Source organism: Rattus norvegicus, chromosome 9 (assembly GCF_036323735.1).
Source record: "Rattus norvegicus strain BN/NHsdMcwi chromosome 9, GRCr8, whole genome shotgun sequence".
In the NCBI taxonomy this organism is placed as follows: domain Eukaryota; kingdom Metazoa; phylum Chordata; class Mammalia; order Rodentia; family Muridae; genus Rattus; species Rattus norvegicus.
In genome coordinates this window covers 34,615,920-34,641,908 of record NC_086027.1, presented here as the reverse complement: position 1 = coordinate 34,641,908, position 25,989 = coordinate 34,615,920, and the positions used below count along the sequence as shown (strand labels likewise).

At 40.6% G+C, this 25,989-nt stretch overlaps 1 protein-coding gene across 1 annotated transcript in view; it reads right to left on the bottom strand.

Annotated features, from left to right (window-relative positions):
- Lmbrd1 (LMBR1 domain containing 1) overlaps positions 1-25,989 on the bottom strand; it is an 81,703-nt gene that overhangs the window by 32,517 nt on the left and 23,197 nt on the right. The window contains exons 4-7 of the mRNA NM_139189.2: positions 18,672-18,769; positions 17,578-17,645; positions 9,386-9,474; positions 7,081-7,154 (exon numbers count right to left, since the gene is read on the bottom strand). Coding sequence (NP_631928.2) covers positions 7,081-7,154; positions 9,386-9,474; positions 17,578-17,645; positions 18,672-18,769 — 329 coding nt within the window. The remainder of the gene's footprint in view (positions 1-7,080; positions 7,155-9,385; positions 9,475-17,577; positions 17,646-18,671; positions 18,770-25,989) is intronic.

Here is a 25,989-nt window from a genome sequence, read left to right as displayed (position 1 = left end):
ACCCCTGATATCTGATGACTAATTTGGAGACTAATTATATATATATAATTCATTTAATATTCTTTGCACAAATAGTCAAACTTTCTATTAATCTTCAGATACATTTCAACAATTAATTTTCAACATTGAAAATAAACAGACTGAATGAGTGTGTGCAGAAGTTCCCAGACTGGGCCTTGTGCAGGACATCTGAAGACCAGGAGTTCCCAGGCAGATGCCACAGATAGAGCACTGTTATCACTCCTGTCTGTATGTCCCAGATCTGTCTGAAATAACTGATCGTGTGCAACAGCTGGGGAAGACTTGAAGGCCCTGACATCCCAGCTGGCCAGCCTCAAGAGAACCAAATTTATTGAAAGGGCCCTGTGCCCACCTAGATGGGCCTAACGGACCAAAATGGACCCTGGAGATGGGTGGACAGGACCAACTTTCACACATGATTCAAGAATTGGAAGCCACGGCAGCTGGATGACTGGCACAGACGTGGGATAGGAGGGGGTGAGCACTGTGCCCACTTCTCTTAGGATGATGGTCATGGGAATGATGATGTCTGCCAGAGGCTTTGCCACTGGATCTGTGAAACAGAGCTGGGCAAAGGCAGCTGAGTCCACTCCCCATAATTTATAGCCTCCATTCCATAAGCTTCAGATACCTGGTGTCTTGGTATCTTCATCATCTGGGGTGATTGGAACCTTGACACTGCATACATTATACAGCCTATAATAATAGTTAATTTTTAAAGTTTTATGTTCACACACACACACACACACACACACACTCACACGAAAATAAATAGACCATTCAGTTCTAAACTCCATTCCCAAATATTTTTTACTATACTCATCAACATAAGACTCAATGACATTTGCTATATAGCTACTATTCAAAGACACATTACATTAACCTAAGTACTTAAGAAATGCTGACAACTAGTGATTGCAACAGGCTAGATGCAAGCCTGTCGTCTAAAATCTTTTTTTGTATTTCTTCTAATTACACAACCACAGCACCTTACTCAATCTCCCCTAGCAGTGCTAGGAAGGGGCATGAGATTGGCTTCCCTATTCTGCACAGGAAAGCTGTGAATTCTTTAACATGTTAACTCCAGTACTGCTCCCCTGGGAATCTACTGCTTTAGTATCTGTGACATATTTTGGACTCAGTCCGCTGTCCAAGCCCAGGGTATGCTCATTTTCCTGACTGTTCTGCTGTCTGACTTAGTCCAAATCCATCTTCAAGGATGCTTCAAAGCATTCAAAGCACTGAAAATCTTGTCCAATGCCCACACCAGACTACTATCTTCTAATTAATAAGCTTTCGGATTCTCCACGAGTCATGAGGATATCATTCAGAATCCTCTCACAGGACAGGAGGCAGGGAAAGCACTTCTAGGATTAATGCAAGAGATAGGGAGAGAAATGGTACATAGTACCCACACCTGCTGTAGCCAGAGTGGTTCCACTCATCCATCCGTGTGTGTGTGTGTGTGTGTGTGTGTGTGTGTGTGCAAATAAAAATATATATGTTTGTACACACATGTCTTCTGAGAACCTCACTTAAGACTGAGTTCAAACACAGTTTGACTAACGGTTTACTGTGGGCCAGGCTGACTGAATGTTCCTATAGTCATCTTGCATGCCCATCATCTTGTTAACCTCACCTCCCCGCCAACTGCTCACCACTTTTTAAAACTCTCTAGTGAGCCACTTCAAGCTGTGGTGGTTCACTCTTTAATACATGCCGTGCCCTCCCCAGAACGCCACCGACTGCCTGCCTCATTAGAAAATTTCAACGCACTTCACGTCTCCGCTTAATCACACCGTGTCTGAGAAGCTTCCCTGGATTTGCAAATGTGCCTTGCTTATAATAAATAACACTGTGTTGTTAACATTATTGGCCTGCCAGCCTTGGCTAATCAGGCTTCTAGGCTATGTGGAGTCACAAGAGCGGAGACCGTTTGATGTGTTCAGATCAGGGCCCAATTCTTTTCTTTCTGTCCTTATTCTATGGACATTTCCTAAGCTGATGATTTGCCTGTGAAGAGAGTACTTGATTAAAAACCTTTAGGATAAGAGAGCTCTTCATTTACACTGGAGTTATTTTCTTACATACACTGAGGTACTTGTTAGAAGAGCTCAAATGAACTAACTACTCAGTAGCTTCATGTAAAGTCTGTTAGAAAACAAAAATAGTCCTGTGGTAAGAACCTGTTTTAGGAGGACACAGGATACTCCACGTCTTGGAAATCTCCCTGAGGATGGTGAGTACAGGACAATAACCACTGGCTTGCTTAGCCGACTTCGGTTGGCTTCTAAATTGCACGTTTACGTTTCAATGGTTATCAAGAAAATTAACTATAATGTTTAGGTTTTAATAAGCTTGAAACAAACATTTTAAAGTATTAAGGTTTCTAAATAATCTTTTGAATTTAACTTGATACTTCAGGGAGGGGAAAAATGTATAAAACGGCTTTTATTGCTTACTACTGCCCTCCAGTGGATTTCTAGGAAACCGGCAACTCTAACGAGTAAGTTTTAAACGCTTCTAGGTTAGCCCTAATTGCCTCCAATTTTTGTTGCTGTTTTGTTTTGCTTCCAAGAACAAATCTCCAACCAAAATGTTTCAAAACATTATGTATAAAGTTCAAACGTTTTTCCATCTTACTTCACTGACGAGTTTACAATGGAAACTTTTCTGTGTTACTCCCTTACTTAGAATGATGTTTCCAACTCAAAAATCTTTGGTTTTCGCTAAGGCTTAACAACAGTCACTGGAGATTGAACAAACATTCCCCGTGCGTTTGTAAACCTCTAATTCACGGACACAAGAGCTGTTACAACCAGTGAATCGATTCCCTGCACAAGCACTCCAGCCTTCCTCATAAGGACACAGACATTTTCTCACATTTGACATCAGGGAAGTCTGACCGTCCTGACGCTGACGACAGAGCAGAGGTCAGGACGCAGCAGCACCACTGCAAAATCACAAACGCAGGCCCAGCTTCGGAGCAGTCACCTTCATGGAGTTACACGCATTGCAGGTATAAAATACTGATCGTACCTGCCACGCGCATATCTAAGATAGACTTAGGGCACGGAACAGAGACAAACAATCAGCGTGCACCACAGAGGAGAACGGAGAAGCACAGAGAGTAAAGCAAACATTCACCAGGACGATAAACAAAACTGGGCAGCTGTTTGCAGAGCAACAGTAGAGGCTTCTGTGTTCCTATAAGGGAGAGCCTCACTTAGAAGCTGTTCCACAATTTCTACCTAGGTGTATGGAGGTGTACACTTTTCTCCTTAAGTATTGCCTTTCAAGTGGGAAGACAAAGAGCAACAAAGCAATGAAAATTCACACAATGGTGTTGTCAGCAGCTTCAAAGCAGGTTCCAGACATGGTACATTATTCATTCTCAATGGCATAAAAGAAAGCATTGTATTACATTTATTGCTACACATATAATAACTAATATATAATAACTAAGGGCACTAAAAACTAATCTATAGCAAATGTACACAGAGCAGGGGAATAAATACTTATAATTTATGAGACCCTTATAGGACATTTTGTCGTTTCCCCGATGAGTGTGTCACTAAGCATACCACTGGCTGTATTTTATATGGAAAGATCTTCATTCAACATTTCCCCCACTTGGTGGCACCAAGAAAATTTACAATATTTACATAGCTATGTATCCCCAGAGGTTTCATTTGTAAACTCTGAAAGGCAGCAGATTCCCTTCAACTTAGACTTAAAATAATAGGCAGATTCAAATAGTCTGTCATTCTCCTAAAACTAACTGTGAGATTCCATAGCTAATACTTAAGACAGTACAATGTCAAAAGGCTAGTGAAATTTAAATGATCAACTAGTTTCTAAACTAAATAATATATATTATATATAAGAAACACACTTGATTGGTACAGAAATGGCTGTAATTTTAATATAAAAATTAGCTATAAATTCTAGGACAAGACATAATTTCCATTTATAGTTGGGTCAAAGTCCTCTACATCTTAATTTTCCACTTTATAACTTTTACTTCTACATTTATGAGTACACTTCATGCCTTCCTTCATACTATACGTCACAATTCTCGACCCTTTCTATAATGAGGTTGGAAAAACTTTATAGCTCAATTGTAAACAATATAATAATTAGTGATATCAATTACCTATCGGCACTAACGGTAGCCATCTACACACGGTTGCTTTTTGATTAATTTTCAAAGGACCTGTGTAGCTTTCTGATTAGACTTTAATAAAGTTAAGAAATAACTGGCTCATTTCCCTCAGGGAAGCACATGACAGAAATAACCAGACCTGATAGATAGATAGATAGATAGATAGATAGATAGATAGATAGACAGACAGACAGACAGACAGAATGAGGGTATACAGACACATCACTCAGGCACCTAGTTCAGCTGCATATGCTCCCCTCCTTCCCCATGTCAATATCAGTAATAAAAGGAGACAAACCCTGGGTTAGCTATGAAATACTATCACACCGCGCTTTGAGCATATTTTCAGTGCTATTTAAATGATATTTATTCTCTTTCCACCTCCTCCCGATTCCAACTACCCATCAATTATGAATACATGTCTGCCTTGCACATCTTTGAATAATTCATTTCCTCACTCCTCATGATATAATTGCCTTGTGCACGTTTTTACTTTCACAGAGAGAAGAAAGCAGCAGAAACTGCAGTTTGGTTTATATAAAACTAAATATTTAACAACGACTATTTCACAAGTAGTCAGCAGATTCTAAGACTTACTACATTGTTTAGTTAAACCATCACAGCGGATTTCTGAAGAAATTTCATAGAGACACTGAGATGGTAAAGTAGGTTAGGAGAGTCTTGAATCTGAGCTCCACAGTAAGCCTTCCCCCTTTATTGTATGTTCAGCTTAAAGAAAAGCTGTCACTCCTAGTAGTTTAAACCCATACCACTTAGCTTTCTCCCTCGGACTTGGGACTTAGGCGTCCTTTTCTTCTATTCAGCAGCGCCTCTGTGTGACCTTTGGCTCCCGATCTTGGTGTAAGCTCCTCTCATTATTTTATCGGTATCTTTAAGGCGTCTGCGTCTGAGAAAAACTGCTTTAAGAATATCTCAACTCAACATGATCATTTGGTTTAAATGATTAAATGAAAAAGTTCAAGGTTGAACAACATAAAACACTAGTTAAAAGTACTTCTCCATGGGCTGGAGAGACGGCTCAGCAGGAGAGAACACTGGCTGCTCTTGCAGAGGACCCGTGTCCGATTCCCAGCACCCACACAACAGCTCACAGTCATCTACAACTCCACTTTCAGGGTATCTGGCTCCCTCTTCTGGCCTCTGCAGGCACCGGCACACAAGTGCATATTCATGCAAGCAAAGCACAAGATAAAATAAGAGTAATTAATTAATTACAATATTCTCTTCACAGTAACACTGTTCATTGAGGAAGTGTCTTTCAAATGGTCTTGGTGACTTCATTCGATTTTCTCCTTCCTTACAAACTGGAAGCCAGGTTCGTACCTGACCCCTCGCCTACCTCACTCCCAGTAGTACCTTCTTAAGGACAGCAAATAGCCTAGGCGGATACAGACGGCATCTTCCTGGGGACAAAAGGCAGCTATGTTTGTTGTCCATGTAAATGATTCAGCTTCCTTGAGTCAGAATTCCTTTTCTGTAGCACACCTCACTGTGTGAGTGCTTCCGGGATTCTACTCACAATTGCACATGGAAACTAAACAAGAAACCTGAACAGGACAGGACAACATCAAGATTATGGAGTGCTGCTGCTGTGATTAGCCAAGGCTTCTGTCTGACTCAGAGAAGTCTGGCATCTTAAGACTCCAATCAGGGTGAGTCCTCAGCCTTGCATTGTTCTCGCATGTGGCACTGCAAGTTGGTTTTCTGTCCTGTCTATTTGTTTCTCCTGACTCACCTTTAGTCTACTGCTTACTTCAGCTCCCTGTAATTACCACAGCACTTCTATACACAAGACCCGACGAACCCCAGAGGCACCTGTGAAACCTTTTGTTCACCTAGAGGACACAGGCTAAGAAACAGACTCAAAATCAGCACGCTGTCCAGTCAGACAACAGCGACTGGAGCCTCGGATTGACTTCTTTTTCAAGGACAATAATTAATATGTTGTAAACATATTCTGTGAGACAGACAGATAGCCCTCCCTCAACTTATAGCACATGGCAAACTTCTTATGTAATCATACATTAAAAGGCAGACAACTAAAGATGAATAACAACACTAATACCTAAATAAACACTTCAAGATATTAAAATATGTGTGTGTGTGTGTGTGTGTGTGTGTGTATGTTTGGTGGGTTGGACACGTATACCAACTAGTGGTAGTTGGTTCTCTCACCAACCCCAGGTCTTTTCATTCTGTATGCAGTAACATATGAATGAGCATGGAACATAACTTGATTCTGTTATCATAGCAGCCCATTTCTTCTGTGCCTAAAGAAAGCCATGCAGAAATGTTTCCAAAAGAACAGTATTTTTCATCTCTACAGGAATCAAGAATCTCAAAGGCTTCCAGATATTTATTCAGCTGGGGGTGGGGGGCGTTAAGAAAGAGAACTGATTGTGGTTTTAATTTCACCAAACCACAAAGCAGTCTGTATATATAGCAGTCATTAATCCTTGCCAGTCCCAGGAAAATGAACAAAGTCAGAAAGTTAGAAAATACAGCATAGCAGTCTATGCACCATACACCATATACTATACAGTCTGTAGTCTACATACTACAGAGGAGCACCCGTGTCTGACTGCACAAGTACACACCAAACAGAACAAATCGATGAACTAGTAACAAATAGTGCAGGGCTCTGGCGTGTACACAGTACTAACTCCACATCTGTACAGGATATAATTATCTGCAATTCACAGATTCATCTCCCAGTCTTAATTCTGCAAACAGGCAAGATGACCAAGTCATCAAGTAATGGAAACAAGAATAAGAAGTTGAGGAGGGAAGGACAGCGCGCAGATGCCTGAGGTACAAGGTTGCTGCCCAGGGTGACGCTCTAACTCCAGCTCTGACACTCCCATGGCACTTACTGTGTATGTTATGGCCGCCAGCATCCCAATCAAGGTCAGAGAGCTGATGGAGAAGGACAGCGCGGCCAGACCTTCTGTGAGAATGAAAGACATTGTCAGTGTGAGCTTCTCCGAGTCTGCTGTTTCTTTTCATTAGAGCACGTAGAATACAGAAGTCAGTCTCCTTTAGGCACAGGAAGGGATGAAACAAATATATATCACTGTCTCCGTCAAGTGCTGATTCTACTCAAGAGGGCAGATTTTAAAGAGCTCTTTATAAAGTGATCTTCACATAATCCTTTGGATCAGCTAAGATTTCCTTCCCTTCCCCTTTTAAAATTAGAAAGAAAAATCAGTTTAATTAGTGGCATATATGTACACATGTGAGCGTGTGTATGAAGGGGGGGGGTGAGAGGTCAACACTGTGTGGCTTCCTGTTGCTCTCTACTTTTTTCTGCCTGCCTGCCTGCCTTCCTTCCTTCCTTCCTTCCTTCCTTCCTTCCTTCCTTCCTTCCTTTCCTTCTGTCTTTCCTTCCTTCCTATTTTTTTCCCTTTGAGATAGGGTCTTTCAATGATCTGGGAAGTTCACAAATTCATCTAGACCCAGAAGCTAACAAACTTGGGGATCCTCCACCTGCCCCAGCCATTTGTGAGGTTACAAATCTTTTATGTTGGTGATGTTTAAACAGTCATATGTTCATGGAGGTTACTAAGTGATGCATCTTTGAATGTATCTCAAGTTTTATTTAACACATAGAAAGAACATATTAACAAATTCATGAGCCAGACAGGGCCACTCCTTCAGCATTTGTTTTGTACAACTACACTTCAGGGTTAAAAGAGAGTGCAGTGGCTAAGAGCATCCTTGCTGCTCTGCCCAAGGACTGAGTTAGGTTCCCGCCACTCACATCAAGTGGCCCACATGTGCCTGAAACTCCAGCTCCAAGGGAGCTATGTGATCTCCTCCCCTGGCTACCACAGGTACCTACACATGCATGGCACTGGCACACATGTGGCATCACTACATAACACACACACACACACACACACACACACACACACACACACACACACGCACGCACGCACAAATACTAATTTTAAAAGACAACCACTCCTAATTGACTAAAGGATGACTAAGCTGGTTGAAGATGCTGGTTTTATTCCTCCATAAACGTCTATGATCTGCGCATGCACACAAACAGATCCTATTGACAGAGAAGTTGTACCGTATTTGTAGAGTCAATTACTTTGCTACAAGAAAAAAACCTATTTACACAAATTATTTTAAAGCATTGTTCAGTGAAAGAAGTCAGGTACATATGAAAATCATAATAGTACACTAAATGGATTTTTATAGTGATGGACATGTTCTACACCTTGACTGTAGTCAAATATGTACAGTCATTTATGTAAGATGAATTACACACTATGACTGTTTTAGGACACATTTAGTAACATTTTGGAGCAGATATATATACTAGATACCTTACACATCTAGGAAGTAGATGAGGGAACTGAGACTAGAATTCAGGAACACTTGGGCTAGGACTGGAGGAGGGCTTATCAATTAAGAGCAAAAAGTGCTCTTACAAAAGACCCAGATGCAAGTCCCAGAACCCATACAACGGCAGCTAATAGCACTTACAACTCTTGCAGAGGACGGAGTTCAGCTCCTAGCAACCATGTTGGAGAACTCACAAACAACTATAACAGCAGCTCCAAGGCCTCTGTTCGCCACAAGTACTTGTAGTATTCTCATGGGCACCTACCTACACCCTCCCTGCCGTGTGTGTGTGTGTGTGTGTGTGTGTGTGTATGTGTGTAACTAAAAATTTTTATAGAAATTTTTATTAACTTAATCATGATTGAGAATGTTAGAATTTCAAGAAAAGCAATGCTGACATATTACCATAAATCTTCAGTAAAACATTAGTAAATTCCTATGAAACATGTAATTTACTTTCTCAATAAAATATGACTTCATCTTTAGTAGCATGATAGAGCACTCTCCTATTAAAAATTTAAAATAAAAATCTATGCCCAGAACACTTCTTTAACATTTGTTATTCTACATTATCATAAGAAATTAAAGAGCGCATTAAAATAACAAGCCCATTAAAATGCTTTGTACATTAAAGCTGCTTTATAGCAGGTTCCTTTTGTAGAGGTGGAAAGCTGCCTACGTAATAGCTGGAAGGTAAACGTAGACCTCCTCACTGAAGTACAGAATGGTAGATTTCTTAGAAAAGTAAAAACTGGCTAATCTTCATCAATTTCCAAAGAACACAAACTAGGAAGTCCTAGAAAAAATGATTTGAACACTTACGACCAGTTCCGAGATCTTCAAACAGGAGCTTCACCTTTTCCCACTCCGTAGAATTGTTGTTGTTGGGCAGATTCAGCGGCACAAAGGCACTACAAAGGAGAAAATGACTCTGTCTGAAGGCCGTGAAAATAAGTTAAATAAATTTAAAAAAAGGTTCGAAACACAACTGACAATAGGTTTTTAAAAGATCAATTCTTCTTCCAAATCCTAAATCTGAACCAGACACAGGGGTACGAGGAATTTCTCACCAACAGACTCACATTTGTTTTGAACCATGATATTAGACAAATTCTATGTTAACTTAGCAGAAAAATGCATACTATCATTTCCATACATTTACATGTAAAACAGAAACAACATGCATCACAGTCAGCAGTGAGGCCAGAGATGACCTCTGCTTCCTCCTTTGTCTTTCAAGATCCTGCACCTACAGGACAGAGGAGCACACTAAACACAGCCACAAGAGCTTACACTAAGAAATAATGGAAAAGAATGCAGATGCAGATGGTTTATTTTCCAGGCCAGAATAATAAACAAAGGCATCAAGACATTGAGATTAAAAAGCAGGGTGTCCTCAAGATAACATATGGGAAAAGCATTCTAAAGGGTAAAACATAATAGTCACACCTCCTTCCTAAACTCATTGAATTTAAGGAAAGCAATAGAATGTATCAATATTTTACAGAACAAATTATGAATATATATTGAATTAAATACATATAAATGAATATGTGTCGATATAGTATGGTATCTATGTTGAAAATATTTTCTAAAGAAAGCTATTATTTTGAAACTTTAGCTTTAAATCTTTTACTCCTGTGCCTATAAAAAGAAGAATGGAATGCATATGTCGGGTTATTTAATTCCTAATCAGTGAGCTGTAGACGAAGGTCTGTGGTAGTGTTTCTGCAGGTTTGTCTTGCACGCCAAGACCCCGAGTTCAACCGGCGGCTTGGGGAAGGCAATTCTAAGCACTCGCATCGCCTTGAGTCCTCCTAGTCTTGGAGATGAACTCATCACTTTAAAAAGTGAGTCCCCAAAAGCATGAGCATAAATCTAATACATCCGTTCACTGTCCAGCAGAGAATCAGGCAGCAGCAGAATAGAGTTTTAAAATAACTTCTGTATATTATATATCAATAGTATTAACCATCAATTTAACCACTGAGATTTAATTAACAGAAAAATAAGCAAGGATTATTTATATAATAACCTAGTTTCATTTAAGCATAGTTTTTCTTGACAGCCTACAAAAGTATATTTAAAATTTTTTAGTTTAGAACGTGAATCTAGAAAAAATTCTTTTATAAAAAATCATCTAAAATATGATTTAAATATATTTAAATGTATACTTAAAAGTAGTATTCATAAAGTAAAAATTTTACTTTTAGGTAATCGAAGGTTCTGTGCTTTGGCAGAGTGGACTTGGAGGAATGCCTGATGATCAACTTCTCAGGCTGGCTGTCCAACAATTCAGAAGTAACAGAGTAACACAAGAGGAAATGTCAGATGACCCAAATTGTTTAACTAAACTTTAAAAAAAAGATATAAACGTTAAGTTGACCTGATTTCAGAGAATTAATTATTTTGATGAAATCCATCAGAGACTTCACACTCATTAGCTCAGGCAGAAACCACAGCAGAGACTCAAAAGCATCTCCCCAACCACATCACCATAGGGATTTAATCATTAATAAACAGAATTAGAATGATTTGACGTAAAGAGAAACATCAATAGGCAGAATGAAAAATAATTCTGTAACTATACGCTGTCCTAAGCAACAGTACACAAATACTGAACGCAATGCAAGGGGTAATGGTCGACGTGCACCAGTGCGAGCTGAGCTCTTTACATGGGGCTAAGGTAGAGAGAAGACTGGGGAAGCAGATCACGGCAAGCACTGCCTCCTGGAAACGAGGGGACCACTGTACTCATGACCTCACTGAAGTTGGGATGGCTGCCGAGGCCCTCATGAGAAGAGGTCAGCCAAAATCCAGGCACGGTTAGGCTGGAGCTCACAAGCGCACTCATCTGAGACCTAACGGACAGCTGTGGCCTTGGACAGAGGGACAGTCAGGCTTCTTTAAAGTGGAGGCTCCTGGTAGGCTGACCATGCTCAAGTAGATGAGACCATATGCAGAAGCATATGAAAGGCACAGATTGGAATCCATAGCTTTTTACATCTTTTAATGAGGGAAATAGGGAGTTGGGGGGTGTGAGGATAGAGCTGAGAAAGGGAAGAGTGTGGGAAAAATTTAATCAAAATCTATTGGGTAAAATCCTCAAAACATAATAAAACTTGTTTTAAAAAGGCAACTGAAATCAAATAATGATTGATAAATCACTCTTGGAGAGGTTAAAATAAGTTAATAAGATTATCAGGCACTCAAATAATGCCTTTTAAATTGTATCCTCTAGTATTATAGATATAGGACAGTACTGTATCATACCTCTGTGGATGTAAAATAGCTTGTACCTGCTTTATGATACGTAGTAGTGACCGTGCTTTATCAGAGCTGTTTTTAATGATGTTGCTCAGAATGTTTTCTTTCCAGATGATGATTGAGAAGCTAATTTAAAAAAAAAAATGGTGCCAGGTACCACAAGAGTAACAGAACTGTGCTGTTTTCTCGGGTTTTGTTTTTTTACTTTTTTTTTTTTTTTTTTTTTAATGGAGTGTGCTGGATGTCTCTACAGTTTTGTTCAGATGACTGCAGAACCTGGAAAAGCTGTTGCTGCTGTTGATGCATAACACACTGCTATTATTGGTCTTTTTATATAAATATAAATATATATATATACAGATATATAATTTGAATTTTTTGAAACTTTAGCTGTGCTGTCAACTTTGGAAAAAAGTATCCCCGTTTACTGTGTTGAGTTGGCACTGTACAGAAATTAACAGCCATATTGGTCTAGAAATGTTGAACTTAAGTTTTTTCCATTTGTACAGGGGTAACACACTGTATTAAATATGTAAGGTCTTATCTACGTGGGTTTGATTACAAAAACTAATAAAGTATTCTCTAAATTTAAAAAAAAAAGATTATCAGGCACTTGTAAATGGTGATGATTTATGGCAAACAAGAATTGTAGTTTAAAATCACATCAATATATCCTTAATTTGCTTTACTCAAACACAGTGACTAGAGAGAACCCCCATTTCTTCAGCCTCAGTAGCAAACAGAACGGGAACACAGTAAGATTAGAATCCTCCCTCTCCTCACTGAAAATAAGAAAGCTGAAAAGTTGCTTAGTGAAAACACTCTGAAGTCCACCTGAATCACCAAGTCAGCTTAATTCAGTGTATCTTTGGGAAGAGGCAAAGAGACTAATTAATGACTTTCAGGGGACAGGAAATTGAAAGGATGAATTCAGCATCCTCTCAACCAAGCAAGATTCTCCCCTCCTACCTCACCACAGCACATCCTCTTTCTTCCCCCGGCTCAGCTGTCTCCTCCTGCTCTCTGAGAAACCTTTTCTGACCCTAGCCTCTCACCTGAATTATGAGAGGTTTACCCAGCTGATCTTTTTTTTTTCTTTTGTTTAGCTCTTTTTTTTTTCTGGTTAAGATAAATTTCCTTGAAGTTTCCTTGCTGCCTTTATATAGAGGTAAATGGTCACTTAGAATAAGAGACCCATGGCAGAGTCTTTTGGCTCTTATAGCACTGTTTTGCTTCAGAGGACTCATTACTAAGTATGGAATACCTCAGATTTGCCTGGTGCAGCTGAGCAGAAGGTAGAGTGCCAGGTGACCAGCCAGCGAGCATTGCCGTATGCTGCATAGAACAAGGCCATTTGGATATGAGAAAAGCCTTGGTTAGAGAAGCTGTGCCCAGAGAAGAGATAGAGTGTTTGCTTTAGGAAAGAAAGGGAACCAGCCCTGCAACCACGAGTCAGCCTAACTCAACTTAGATATGTCTGTTCTTTTTTGTGCTGGTAATCCACATAGTTACCATTGTGACAGGAAAAACCAGCCAGGTCTTTATTGTAATGACTTATGTACTTTCTTTCCCCCCGATTTTTATTTCATTTTGTTTAGCATGTATTTTCAGGTCTCTTTTTATTCTTGCTGAATCTGTGTATGACAAATGGTAGTTTCCTTCCTTAGTTGAGGAGCTATAGATCACAGTTCGCTCTGACCACAAACTCGTATGACTCCTGAGAGTTGGTTTCGATTCTCACTCAATCCTTACATTTTATTTTATTTTTTTTATTAACTTGAGTGTTTCTTATATACATTTCGAGTGTTATTCCCTTTCCCGGTTTCCAGGCAAACATCCCCCTAATCCCTCCTCCTCCCCTTCTTTATGGGTGTTCCCCTCCCCATCCTCTCCCCATTGCCGCCCTCCCCCCAACAATCTAGTTCACTGGGGGTTCAGTCTTAGCAGGACCCAGGGCTTCCCCTTCCACTGGTGCTCTTACTAGGATATTCATTGCTACCTATGAGGTCAGAGTCCAGGGTCAGTCCATGTATAGTCTTTAGGTAGTGGCTTAGCCCTGGAAGCTCTGGTTGCTTGGCATTGTTGTACATATGGGGTCTCGAGCCCCTTCAAGCTCTTCCAGTTCTTTCTCTGATTCCTTCAACGGGGGTCCTATTCTCAGTTCAGTGGTTTGCTGCTGGCATTCGCCTCTGTATTTGCTGTATTCTGGCTGTGTCTCTCAGGAGTGATCTACGTCCAGCTCCTGTCAGCCTGCACTTCTTTGCTTCATCCATCTTGTCTAATTGGATGGCTGTATATGTGTGGGCCACATGTGGGGCAGGCTCTGAATGGGTGTTCCTTCTGTGTCTGTTTTAATCTTTGCCTCTCTATTCCCTGCCAAGGGTATTCTTGTTCCCCTTTTAAAGGAGGAGTGAAGCATCCGCATTTTCATCATCCTTCTTGAGTTTCATGTGTTCTGTGCATCTAGGGTAATTTGAGCATTCGGTCTAATATCCCCATCAATGAGTGCATACCATGTGTGGTTTTCTGTGATTGGGTTACCTCACTCAGGATGATATTTTCCAGTTCCAACCATTTGTCTATGAATTTCATAAAGTCATTATTTTTGATAGCTGAGTAATATTCCATTGTGTAGATGTACCACAATTTCTGTATCCATTCCTCTGTTGAAGGGCATCTGGGTTCTTTCCAGCTTCTGGCTATTATAAATAAGGCTGCGATGAACATAGTGGAGCACGTGTCTTTTTTATATGTTGGGGCATCTTTTGGGTATATGCCCAAGAGAGGTATAGCTGGATCCTCAGGCAGTTCAATGTCCAATTTTCTGAGGAACCTCCAGATTGATTTCCAGAATGGTTGTACCAGTCTGCAATCCCACCAACAATGGAGGAGTGTTCCTCTTTCTCCGCATCCTCGTCAGCATTTGCTGTCCCCTGAGTTTTTGATCTTAGCCATTCTCACTGGTGTGAGGTGAAATCTCAGGGTTGTTTTGATTTGCATCCCCCTTATGACTAAAGATGGTGAACATTTCTTTAGGTGTTTCTCAGCCATTCGGCATTCCTCAGCTGTGAATTCTTTGTTTAGCTCTGAACCCCATTTTTAATAGGGTTATTTGTCTCCCTGCGGTCTAACTTCTTGAGTTCTTTGTATATTTTGGATATAAGTCCTCTATCTGTTGTAGGATTGATAAAGATCTTTTCCCAATCTGTTGGTTGCCGTTTTGTCCTAACCACAGTGTCCTTTGCCTTACAGAAGCTTTGCAGTTTTATGAGATCCCAATTGTCGATTCTTGATCTTAGCGCATAAGCCATTGGTATTTTGTTCAGGAAATTTTTTCCAGTGCCCATGTGTTCCAGATGCTTCCCTAGTTTTTCTTCTATTAGTTTGAGTGTATCTTACCCAGCTGATCTTGCTGCCTTTAGTACATCACCTCCCAAACCCAACATCCGAGAACCCCATCCACACAACCTTTATATTGCTGTAACTTTGAAAGCAGGATCATGTGTATTAACTTCCCTTGAGTCATGATCACACATCTCTCCCTCCCTATTGCTAATCAGGATAAAACTTACTATTTTTTAAACGTTGCGTGCTAAACTTGGAGTCTACATACCTGTCTAATATCATGTGCCAAGGGTCTCATGTGATCACTTGAAACATCACACTGTGCCTTGTAGATTGATGGCTTGTTGGTTTAGGGAAAAGACAGGTTTAAAGTCACATACTTTTTACATCACTCTTCAGCTGCGTAGAGCCCTTCTGCCATGACACTGGTATGTTTGAAAGGAAACAGCAAACAGTTCCCTCCACACTGCACAGAGAAGGACACAGCAAGAGGCGGCTCTCTGCAAGCCAGGCAGCACTCTCACCACAGGCCAAACTTGCCGACATCCGGATCACAGGCTTTTTGCTTCTACAGCTGTGAAAACTGAATGTCTACCTGTTTGAGCCTTCTGGCCTCTGTCCTTTATTAAGGCAACCCCAGCAATTTTCTTTGATGACCCCAAGATCTAGCCCTGACACACAAATGCTCCAAAGACCGCTGAGCCCTACTAATATCAAACCTAGATCACACCCTGTCTATACAAATTACCTACAGATTTATCAGCAAGAAAATCTTTTAAAAGAAACTAGGTTATTCTGCCTTAAAGATGTCCTCAAGCAATTCAGTAAATCTGCCTGATTAAAATATTTGCATATGGTAATGAGAAGAGTCCTGCCCAGATAACTGAAACATGCTAGTCTTTAACCCCTTATTCTCTTACACTGGCCTGTGCACAGATAGCTGCATTTATTAATAGTTCTCCGTCTACTCTACATTGGGATCCGCTGCATGCCGAGTGCCCGTATTTATGAAAATCCAATAGTTTTACTGCTACTTTAGCTTTGGATGTCTATGATTACTTCAGAGCTAGCTACAAGGGAACACCTGCTAGCTACAAGCAAAATGCACTACAACCCTAAGTATTTGCTTCCTCTCTGCTCTTTACTCTTGCTGACCCTGTTGTAGGTAGTAGGCTAACAGATATGACTTAAATGTCATCAAGGGAAAATTAGCATAAACACCTCTCTGGCCTTCTTTATTAGAAAAGGAGACTTGTAAAAGCATATTCTACAGCTAAAACAAATAACAAAACCGTAAACTTGGAGCATTTTATGGCCCGGGAAGACAGGCAAAAGAAACAGGAACATAACTAGAACAAGAACCATACAGCCCGTGATCCTCAGCCTCCATTCCCATCACGAATTACATCTAATGAATGTTGAAAGTATCGGAAATTATTTACTAAGATGTAAAACGCCAAGTTATGGGCTGGGAAAACGGCTGGTGGTTAAAGTACACTCCCGGGGACCCAGGCTCATAGCCTCTGCAGGCATAAGGCACACAGGTAACACAGATATACACGAAGGAAAAAGAACCTTACACATAGAATTCACTTTGAAAATTTGTTTAAAAGCTACCAAATTCATTATAATAATTAAAAAGCAAATGACTACCTAATGTATGTCTTCAAGGGAAGGTAGACAGAGGGGCTTGGAGGGATGAAAGGGAATGGGGAAATGACATGATTGTATTATAATATTAAAATAATCTTAATTTAAAAAACTTAGGAAGCTTGACATTGAAAATAAGGATCATTTTATCACCTTTCCTGCTATAAAAAATTTAAAAGGATCAAATTTATTTTAACAAAGACAAGAGTCTCCAATAAACAAGGACAGATGTCAGACTTAGGAACCAATGAACAAAGCTTCACTTCCATTAAAATACACAGAGTTCTACAGACACAGATCGGGCTTTTAACATACGGACATCATGCACACACGTCCATGGAGGAGGCCCTGAGCTCACTCACGTGAACTGCTGTCCTCTAAGAAGGCCCTGCCCCCCTCAGCAGAGAACTCCATGCTCCCAGTCCGGGGAAGACTCCCAGAACATTACAGCAAGCGTTAGAATCGGGACAGCACCAAGAACTGGACAAAAGACCATATACAAAATACTAATGTACTCGTGTAAAAGCAGTAACAACACGGAGGGTCCACGCAGGAGTGAGAACTGTAAGTGGCTAGAAGGAGACCAGCGCTCACTGTGGCTCCACACCGTGGTGGCATAAAAAGCCACTTGTTTGGTTTTTTTCCCCCTTTTTGTTTTGTTTTCCTTGTCTAGAGTTTTCTGAATGAACCCTCTGTTACCATTACTCAAATAACTCTTGTTTCCATTGGCACAATGAAATGTCAAGACTCACCCAACAAGGAGCAGCAGCGCGCAGATCACAACAAATCCCAGTGTGTACTTGAGCGCCGTTTTAACTTGCTAGAGACCGGGGAGAAAATGTATCTCTTAGCAAGCCTTTACATAAAGAGGTATTATGACAGCATAATAATATTCTTTTATATCAAATATACATTTCAAGTCAAGAGTACAGAGTTTCAACTGTTGGAGAGAAAAGCCTTAAAATTTAACGAAAAGTATAATCAGTATTCCACATCCTAAGTGCCTTTTCGAGTATCTGGAATGGTCAGAACCCTTGAAAAGCACCGCACTGAATACATAAGTAGCCAGTGGGTGGAACGGTCAAAATAGAAAAATATTCCCCTAAACAAGCACCTATGGTACCTCTAACCCAAACACAAAGAGCAGTCGTAAGAGTAAGTAATACTCTTTTTGTTTATATTTTTCAAGACAGGGTTTCTTGGAATAGCCTTGGCTGTCCTGAAATCACTCTGTACACCAGGTTGGCCTTGAACTCAGATCTGTCTGCTTCTGTCTTCGAGTACTGGGATTAAAGGTGATTGTGACTATGCCTGGCTAAGAATAAGAAATGTTCTCATGTATATACTTACATGTTTATGTCCATAAAATGTAAACACATAACAACTATAGTAATACTTATATGTTCACATTTTGCTACATATGTAAGCATAAGTAAATACACATAAAAGTTGCTGTGTAGCCTGACTGGCATTTAATTGGCAATCACCCTCCCTCTGTCTCCCACGTGCTGGGATTACAGGTATGCACCAGCCCACCAAGCTTGTGTGCATGTTTTAAATATATGTACATTTCTCATGCCAGGCAGCACCCTGCTAAACATTTTACATATGCTAATCACCCAATTCTCACAACAAGTGCAAGGCAGGTGCTCTAACTTCTATCTCAGAGACAGGGAGCTGAGGCCCAGAGAGGTTAAGTCGTTTTTCCTAAGCCGGCTACGTCCTCGGGGTCTACAGAAGGGCGGGAATAAAGTGAAGAAGCGTCATGGCACTCGTGGAAGACCGAGGATGAGAATGGAGGACGGAGTCCTGTGGGCTGGGAGGAGCCCATCTTAAGGCAACTCACGGTGCACTTGCTGGTGTCGTCGTCGTCCTTCTCCTCATAGTAGAAGTAGACAAAGGGGATCCAGAAGAACACACAGAACAGGATGACGGAGTACAGAGCTGTGGAGAAGAACAACGGAAGGCCTGATCAAACTTACTACTCGGATGCCCTGTATTCCTAACTTCGTAGATGTGGTACTCAACAGCCTTTGCCTTTTCCATTCCAAGAAATGAACAGGATCAGAATGACACACTCACCCCAGTTAAGCTGCACACAGTGTGTAACAAAGGTAAGGATGGCACCTGAGGAAGCTGACACCCGGCTCTCTTCTCGTACCAGGTATACAGGCCTCTACCCTCTCAGTCAGTTAACTCTGCACTCACTGCAGCCCAACACTCACAGCCACTCTGGCAAGTTAAACAGCCAGCTAAAAAGACACAGTAATTTTATAGAAATAAATTCCCTCTGCTAAATATAAAACACAAAGACTCAGCACACTGGTCTTAAATCAAACAAGGAGAAGAAAAGCTAAAAGCAGCAGAAGTCCATAAAATGAGATTCAAAGTTATTTGACAGGAATTAATTTTCCACTTTAAGATAATGTTAGATTTGAGATATTTTTAGATAGTGAAACATCTAGTTCAATACAAAGCTTAACCTAGGAGCAAAGATCCAATACACTCATGAATTAAAGAAAACAGTGAAAGAAACTTTGAGAGACTTCAAAAACCCAGGAAACCTGTTTTTAAAAATCCGTCCGTTAAGCATTTTCTTGCATATATGTAATCTGGAAGCATGACAACAAATACACACACACACACACACACACACACACACACACACACACACACACACACACGTATCATCATCGTCATAATCCAGGAGCATCTATCACATTCCTCCATATAAGAGAGCAGTGCAGGCTGGAGAGATGGCTCAGTGGTTAAGAGCACTGACTGCTCTTCCAGAGGTCCTGAGTTCAAATCCCAGCAACCACATGGTGGTTCACAACCATCTGTAATGAGACCTGATGCTCTCTTCTAGTGAGTCTGAAGACAGCTACTGTGTACTTATATATAATAAATGTATTTTGAGAGAGAGAGAGAGAGAGAGAGAGAGAGAGAGAGAGAGAGAGAGAGAACAGTGCGACCATCTCACACAGGCCAGAGTGACTAGTGTGCAGGAGAAAATAACAGGTTGGCAAGGACACAGAAACCTCTGTGCACTCCTGTAGGAATGTGAAATGGTACAGCCACCATGATAAGTTGTAGGACTGTTTCTCAACCTCTGAAAGATCCGACTACTGTATACCTGATGATTATGCTTCTGCATATGCATCCAGAAGAATTAAAAATGATGTCTGAGTTAATTCTATACTTCCCATTTTCAAAGTTGCATTATGTATAATAGCAAAAATACAGATAAAACCAGGGTCCAATGGCAAACAGCGAATATAGCATATATGCAAAGTGGACTATTATTCAAACATAAGAATGAAATTCTGGCATACACTATAATATAGATGAATTCTGAAATCACTGCACTCAGTGACACATGCCAGTCATGTAGGGATAAAAACTACATAGTTAAACTTATAGGGATAATTAAGGAAAACACATAAAGACAAAGGGTAGAAGATGGTTGTCAAAACCCCAATATTCAGGAAGTAGTTGAGTGCACATGAGTTACAGATCATTTAAACATGGTCCTAATCCTGGCAACACATGATCTCATTTGTAAAACAACGGCTAACACTGCTGTAGGCTGCTGTCATACTCATTACTGGAACAAGGCATAAGGCAAACTCTGCAGTTCTAAGAGAAGACAAGTCATGTTGTCCCACTGGAGCTGCTGCCCTGAAATCTGTTTCTCTGGCTTCATGCTATACTATGAAGCATCTCGTGTATCAATAAATACATCTTCATTCAAATTAGGCATGCCATTTTCAAAAGTTAAAATCAGAGCAGAACTTAAACAGATACTCTGCTATAGAACATATACAGTGACCAAAAGCACATTGAGAGATGCCCGATATGGTAATCATCAGGGAAATGTAAAGGAACCCAACAATGAGCTCCGACAGAGCAAGCTAAGTTACCTGCAATGCTTAAAAACAACCGAAAAGACCAACTGTCTACCGGAGGCTGAATACACAGACTGAGTGTTCACTCACACGAAAGACGTGCATCAAAAAGACCGGCGAGACATAAACAAAGATCCCAGATGTTACACTGAAGGAAACAAGCCCTGGACAAGAGAGTACACGCTCTATGAGTGAATGCAAAGAACCAACTAACCAAACTAGTCTCATAGAAGGCCAGAACCTGTCTAGGGTTGTGACTAAGAAAAAGTTAACAAAAGAGACTTCCAACAGTGAACACTTCCCCAAGGCAGCAAGAAACAAAGACTGTGGGGACTCAGCAGTCTCTAGGCAGTGGGTCCACAAAGCACACCACATGCCCTCCCGAAACGTCAGCGTCCTGACCCAGCGGAGCTATCTTCTCCCTCTGATTCCTTGGTGCCCATCAAGATGTCTGCCTTTGGCCTATGAATGCTGAGCTATAAAGTAGAACTAAATTAACGTTTATGATTGGGTTATTTCTATCACCCAGTTATCCTTCTATATTTATAAACAGAAGCTCAAATATTGCTTTCTTCTACTGTCGAGAAACAGAACTGTCTCTCTTAAAGATGTGTTCCAGAATCATACCTGTCATCAGAGGAAGCCCTCCTTAATCCCCAGTCAGAACACTGTGAATCCTGTCATCTTCATAAGGGGCTTGTACTTCCTTGTGTTTCCACTCTAGACTGCCATTAGCAAACTACAGTCAGCAGGCTTTAGGTAGGCAGGCCTACTGAGATCCAGGATCACATCAAGGAAAGGTCTCATATGCACAGAAATTGACACAGATCAGACTCATAAACTCCTGATTTCTTTTTAGAAATTTAAATACATTTGTATTCCATATGCATGTAACATATACACACATACACACATACACACACACACGCACACATATATATGAATGAACGAGTGAACAGAGAGCTACTGTTGAAGAACACATGCTAACCCCCCACATTTTTGTAGTAAAAAAAGCAAGCAATTTGTCTTCTAAGTGCTTTGTGTTACTGACGCATAGCGCATGAGCATAGCGCACGTGACGTGAACTTAAACACTCTAGGCTTCTGAGATAGTCAGATCCGAGAGCGTTTTCCTGTTTATTAATAACCTTTAACCCAAAGCACTACAACATCAGAGAAGAGATAGGCTTCTGTGCCATAGACCTGTAGTCCTAGCTACTGTGGAGGCTAAAATACCAAGATCATAAATTAAAGCACCCCTTGGATTATAACAACAAGTTCACGGCCACCTTAGACAATTTACAGGTACCCTGTCTCAAACTCAAAATAAAAAGGGGACAGGAATTTAGCTCGGTGGTATGGTGTTTGCCTGGGCCTGCCAAGGTCAGTCCTTAATGCTGAGAATAATTAGCCATTACAAAAATTTTAGTTTCAGAGGGTCAAAGTATAAAGATACTGTACTTTGGGAATAAAAAAGGTTTTCCAATTTCTTTTATCTAGCTGAAGAAACCTGGGGTCAACACTGAGAGCCACAAGCCCAACACCCATCTTTCTTTCAACTTCTCCTTAATTTCCACCTTCCCCTTTGACCTGCTTCCTGTTTGAAACTGATACACAATACCTTAAAATAACCCAGCACCATTTTGGACTTGTTATGATCGCAAGGGACTAAGTGTCCAGGATGAAGAGCAGAAAGAAATGAACTTCAAACCCTTACAACACAGCATAGCGGCCCAGGCCAGCCTTCCATTCCAGCTACTGTGACAGATGCTTCTTATGGGGAAAATGCCCGGGGAGGAATCACACTTTCTGAGTGAGTGGGAGCATTCTTCCCCTCGGCAGCAGCCACTCCCAACAGCTTCCAAGACAACACCCCTTACACAGTTGTTAAGACAAACCTTCAAGATGAACTACTTGAAAGCTCACTGCCCAGAGCCGACTACTGTTCCCTCAGTAATTAGTATCCTTGGTAATTAGGATGTAGAAGGGAAAAGCCATGCCGAGCTCTGTGGCCTGTGCCATTAGCTAAAGGAGACTTCTCAATTCATTTAATGAAGCTACCTGAGTCTTTGTATTTAAGCCTGACAAAAATCAAATAAAGGGAAGGTCACAGGCCTGTACTAATGCAAGTTGATTGAAGAATTCTAAATGAGAGAAGAGCAAAGCAAATCCAGCAAAGTTCTATTTAAAACGACACCACTTTTACCTATTCTGTAAGACATGCGAAATTTGTCTAATAATAATTAACCTACATCGTGTGTATTATTTTTAAGAGAGTTACAACCTCCCTAAAGGGCATGGTCCTCTTTAAACACAGAGAAGGCTCCAGAGACGATGTGTTCAGTTATAAGCACCTTGGATATACTTCAGCCTACACGAGGGGAGGACATACACCTAAATCAAAACGCAGAACCCTAGTCTCATGAGGTTAGACAGGAATAAAGAAAAGATACAATATCTCCACTCTCATACTAGTCATGTTATAAGGAGTACATCCCCAAAGAATAGAAAGTCACTCTGAGATTACAGAAAGACTGTCTTCTGTCTTGACCACATCATCCCTCTTTCTCTGAGACTCCAGTTTCTGTGCTGTATTACAGCCTGCAGTTTTGTTGTACAATACTCAGGGGGATGGTCAACAAGCAGGGGAGAGCAGGGTTGGGGCTGGGGGGTAGCTAATGCTTCCCTAGGAGAGCGTTAAGAAGACTCCAGAACCAACAGACAACTTCCCTGCAGTTTCCCCTGCAGGGGAAGCCCAGCTGGGAAGCATCTAGATTCCTGATGCAGAGAAACTACACAGAAAGTGTGGTTTCATACTGCTAATTTCCCCATACTTTGTTAATAACTCAGATTCTGAGAGCAAAGTGAAGCCATTCAAGCATTCTCCTGCATATGCACTGAGAATACATGTCGGGATGTAGGCCAGTTAGTTGGGTTAAGTTTGGAGTAGCCAGGAGACTGCCCAATCAAAAGGCCTAAGCTTTAAACTCTACCAAATGTCTCTGTGTCATTATTTATACACTGGTGGGTCTGAGGAAGTCCCACAGTAGAAACTACTGGGTCACCTCACAGATGAACCTTTCTGAAAAAAATTAGACTGTTTTCCAAAGCAATATAGCATTTTACTTTCTCAGTGTAAAAGCATCCGAAGACTTTTTACTTGGCAATATATGTATTATAACCTGCAATATATGTATTATTACTTGTAATGAACTTGGACAGCTAGTGCTCACCACATCAAAACGGGTTTTGATGAGTAGTTCTAAACCAAGAACATAATCAGACACCCAGTAGAAATATCTTCGAGTTGAAGTGAAGGGGATGGAGGTGGGATGATGGTAGGGTAGTCGGACAACTCATCAGCGCCTACAGGGTGTCTGCTGAGAAAGTGTGGGGGCCTCTAAGACAAGAGAATACTGACCCACAGGCCAGCCAGAGGTCAGCAAGGCTGCATCCAAGAGTTCAAGTGCAGGGGAGGGAGCACTACCCAAGTATCTGTGTTAGAATCCACGTGCATCTGTCCAAAGTCCTCTCAGCAGGGCTGGAGAAATGTAACCACCATCCAAGTGCATCTGCAGGGAGGACCACTCTCCAGCGGTCCACACGCCATCAAGCCAAGAGCTCCCCAGCGGTCTACACGCCATCAAGCCAAGAGCAGCAGCAACTCTGAAGCCCCAAGAGCCAGTGGTGTTTGATATCCTGCCTGTATTCTAACTCCTCTTCCTCTGGTCTTCTTCCTTTCAGAATAAGAATATCTATCCAATCCTCTTCCTTTCAGAGAATATCTGTCCTATCCTTGTGGCCAATATTAAATGTGTTTGGACAATTAGATCGTCTACCTGCTTTCACGGTTCAGAGAATTTTGCCTCAAGATGAGTTATACTTAAAAGTTCATCCTTATCTAATTTATGTGATACTGAAATGAGTCTATGGACATTGATCATTAGAGTCTGTGACCTTGAGGGATTATAGGGCAGAATTAATATGCATTTTCTGAGAACAATATGGGGCAAATAAAAGTTGAAGCCCTGCAAGTGTTTCAAAGTGAGGCGTTTGGAAGTAAGCAGGTTTGCATAACGGCATAAAGTGGGGTACATGATGAAATTGGTGTCCTGACCCCTCTCATAGCCAAAAAAAAGCAAGAAGAAACAGTACACAAACTGTTAAAAGGAACAGTGAGAATTTGCTGTCTGAGAGTTAGGGTGAAGGCTCTTGTGAGAAACTTGCTTATGTAAGGCACCAAGTCAGCTGTATTTCAGTAGATGGCCTCGGCAAAGCAGCCACTCCAGCTGAGGCAGTGTATCAGTCTTGAAATATAATCTATATTTCTCTAGTGATTAATAATGCTGGCATTTTTATGTATTTATTAGCCCCTCATATATCTGCACTGGCAAGAATGCCTATTTAAATACTTTTCTGATTTCTAGTTCATCAGTTTGTGTTATTAATGATTAATAAAAGCTGTAAGACCAATGTACACTCCCTATCATATGATGTACAACTCCGCTCTTCCTGTCTGGCGATTATCTTTTCTCTGTTACTGGAGCTTCTTTATGCAGTCCAAACTACTGTCTTAAACTCACAGGGTCAAGTGACCCAGCTACCTAAGGCTCCCAAACCAACTGGATTAAAGGTGCACACCCCTATAACCAGCCAATCAATTACTGTTTGTCTCCTGTCTGCTGAAGACAATTAATATTCATTGAGTTTCAATGTACTAAAGGGTTTTCCCCTATGAATCAAATCCAAGTACATTTTGTCTAAGCAAAGCTTGTTGGGATTCTATCTTTCATTTATTTTAAACATTTGACACTTTTATAGGTTAGGGAATATTGTATAATTACAGTCTGAACATTAATAATATATTAATAATAAATACTATTATATCTTTTAGTATACTAGCCTTTAACCACTACTAATACATTTATCCAAACTTATAATTACTATTTATATAGCATCTTTTTCCAATCTTTGGGAATCCATTTTCCAAACTATTATTTGTGCCACTGAACAGAAGATGCACCCCATCACAAAGTAAATTAATTAGAAGGGATTCTTTTTATAACTCCTCTATGCCAGTTCTACAGTGTATGTTGATAGAGTAGCTACATCATTTACATTGAATACAATCCTCAATAAAAGTGTATTTAGGTTGACAGCACGTCATCAAGAGCATGACTCTGATTAAAGAATAAAACCAGGATTTGGGAATAATTAAATCTATACAGTCACTGACACAAGTTTAGCACACATAAAG